Below are 2,383 nucleotides of genomic sequence, written 5' to 3'. Positions count from 1 at the left end.
CTACTATAACCGTTGTCCTTTCATCATCACCCTTCTATACATATATATGATAAGATTTAGCATCAATTAATGTCCGAGATTGCATATATCTTGGCAATGGCAGATATATGAACATGTTTTGGTAACTGAATCACCCATCCATCATCTACTACCAAAACAACCAACAGCCACTTACCACCTGCCTATGTGTCCAAACATCCGACCCAGAAAACCTTTATAAATGGCATTGACATGCGTTTTCAACCTCCATAACCAGTGCCTAGTTTTCATTCTTTTGCCTGTGACTCTTGATTACATGTGAGAGGATGATGTCTCTGGGAAGAGGCAGTGCAATGGGTACTGCAGCCGCGGTGCTGGGGCTGGGGCTGTTGTTTTTGATGTTGAGCTGTGAGGTGGCTCAGGCAGCCACCTACACCGTTGGAGATGCCGGTGGCTGGGCCTTTAACATGGTTGGCTGGCCCAATGGCAAGTCCTTTAAGGCCGGTGACACACTTGGTATGGACGCCCAGTGCTTTTCGAAGGGTCCTTTTTATATGTAACCTTATTCTTAGTGTTCATTACTCGAACCTGTGACTGTACTCTTGGCTACAACCTAACAGTGCCAAACTGTTTAAACACTGTGACTCTACTCTTTACCTTTGATGTAATTTTTGTTGGTTTCAGTGTTCAACTACGACCCAAAGGCCCACAATGTGGTAGCTGTGGACAAGGCTGGTTACGACAGCTGCAATGCCCCACCAGGATCTAAGGTATACTCATCCGGCCAGGATCAGATAATGCTTAAGAAGGGGCAGAATTTCTTCATCTGCAGTTTTCCCGGCCATTGTCAGGCAGCAATGAAGATTGCTGTGGCTGCAGCCTAACATTTTGCAGCATTCATGTGATGTCAATCAAGAAGACTCATGGCCCCCCCAAAGAGGAACATATATCATGTAATAAGTACCTATTAGATGTAAGTTGGTTTTTGAGTAAAAGCCATATAACCCTTTATATGAAAAACCCTAGTTATCAGGAGCCTTTATTGTAGCATGGTCTTTCAATGGGGTCTGTTACTGTCCTTGACCAATATAATTGAAAGTTTTGGTTGGATTGATTATGTTTACTAGTGGTAACGGATTGTGGGGCCTTAATTTGCTTGGCTGTGAAATTATTATTATTTTTTGAGAATTCTCAAGGGTTTGGTGATTTATTAAGTTGCATGAAAATAAAAACAAAAATTATAAAATGAATACTAATGGAAAAGGAGAAATGTCTTTTTTTTAAAAAGTAAAAAATAGAAATGGAGGAAAAATGTGTAAATAAAAAATATGAGGGCCTTTTTGTAAATATAATTTTTAATAAAAAAATTATAAAAAATAATTATTTAATTAAAAAATAAACATAAATTCCACAATATGTTCAAACAAATATAAACATATGTTCTATCATTCACGAATCATGATTTACTAATTAAAAATAAATAATAAATTTAAAAAATAAAATAAAATAATCTAACATAATACAAACAATAAATATATAAAAATTTTGAATTAGAAACGAAAAATATTCTGACAAAATTCTTTCCATTTTTAATCTTTTCGTAAATAAAAATATGTTTTGATGAAAATATCTCTAATCTCTTCGTGAATGAAACATTTTAAAATTACAAAAAAAGTTTAATTTTTTTTTTTACTTTTTTGATATTTTGAAAACGAAAACGTTTCAAAAACCCTAAAATAGGACTCCCGAGATATTTTCGCACATGATAGGTGATTTAAATGCTGTTTTTATTTATTTATTAACTTTACTCTTTTTTTTTAACCAAAAACTTACAAAAACGAGTGGGGGCGGTGCCCATTAAAGGGCAGTGTTTATTAAGTGAGGATGCAATCAATAGTGTTTGTGGGGGGTGGGGGGCAGGACATTCAATTGTACTGTTGAAAGGGCCATACCCTATTCAAGCCTAGGGAGATGGAGAGATGGGTGTTCCTTAATTATATTTATTAAATTATTTTTATAATATATTTATAATAAATTATATTTATTTTATTTTATTTTTATTCTATAAATAATTTTATTAATTAATAATAAATATATCATATTTTGAACGACTTACTTCAGTAATAAAATTGTTTAAAATTAAAAATATAATACAATAAATATATATTATTTAAAAATAAAATATATTTATTATCACTAAACCATTATAATTTAAAAAGAGAGAGATTTGAGAGAACCAAAGCGATAAGTTAAAGGGTGTGAGAGATATAAAACATAAATAAATTATCTGGACTTTGTCTCGCAACGAATTTGTCTGTATATCTAGATTCGGTCAAGACGGATTGTGAGTTTTAAAAAAGACGGAATGATCTAGACTAATGACTATATGTGATCAAGGATCTCT

General features: G+C 32.9%; 1 protein-coding gene across 1 annotated transcript; it reads left to right on the top strand.

Annotated features, from left to right (window-relative positions):
- Window positions 1-308: 308 nt before the first annotated feature.
- On the top strand, window positions 309-1,121 carry LOC127802646 (basic blue protein). The gene is made up of 2 exons (XM_052338581.1): window positions 309-495; window positions 664-1,121. Exons 1-2 carry the CDS (start codon window positions 309-311, stop codon window positions 861-863), a joined length of 387 nt encoding a protein of 128 aa, XP_052194541.1. The 3' UTR covers window positions 864-1,121.
- Window positions 1,122-2,383: the final 1,262 nt, after the last annotated feature.

The sequence above is a fragment of the Diospyros lotus genome, chromosome 5 (genome assembly GCF_014633365.1).
Source record: "Diospyros lotus cultivar Yz01 chromosome 5, ASM1463336v1, whole genome shotgun sequence".
NCBI classification, from domain to species: domain Eukaryota; kingdom Viridiplantae; phylum Streptophyta; class Magnoliopsida; order Ericales; family Ebenaceae; genus Diospyros; species Diospyros lotus.
This window is presented reverse-complemented; position numbering and strand designations above follow the sequence as displayed.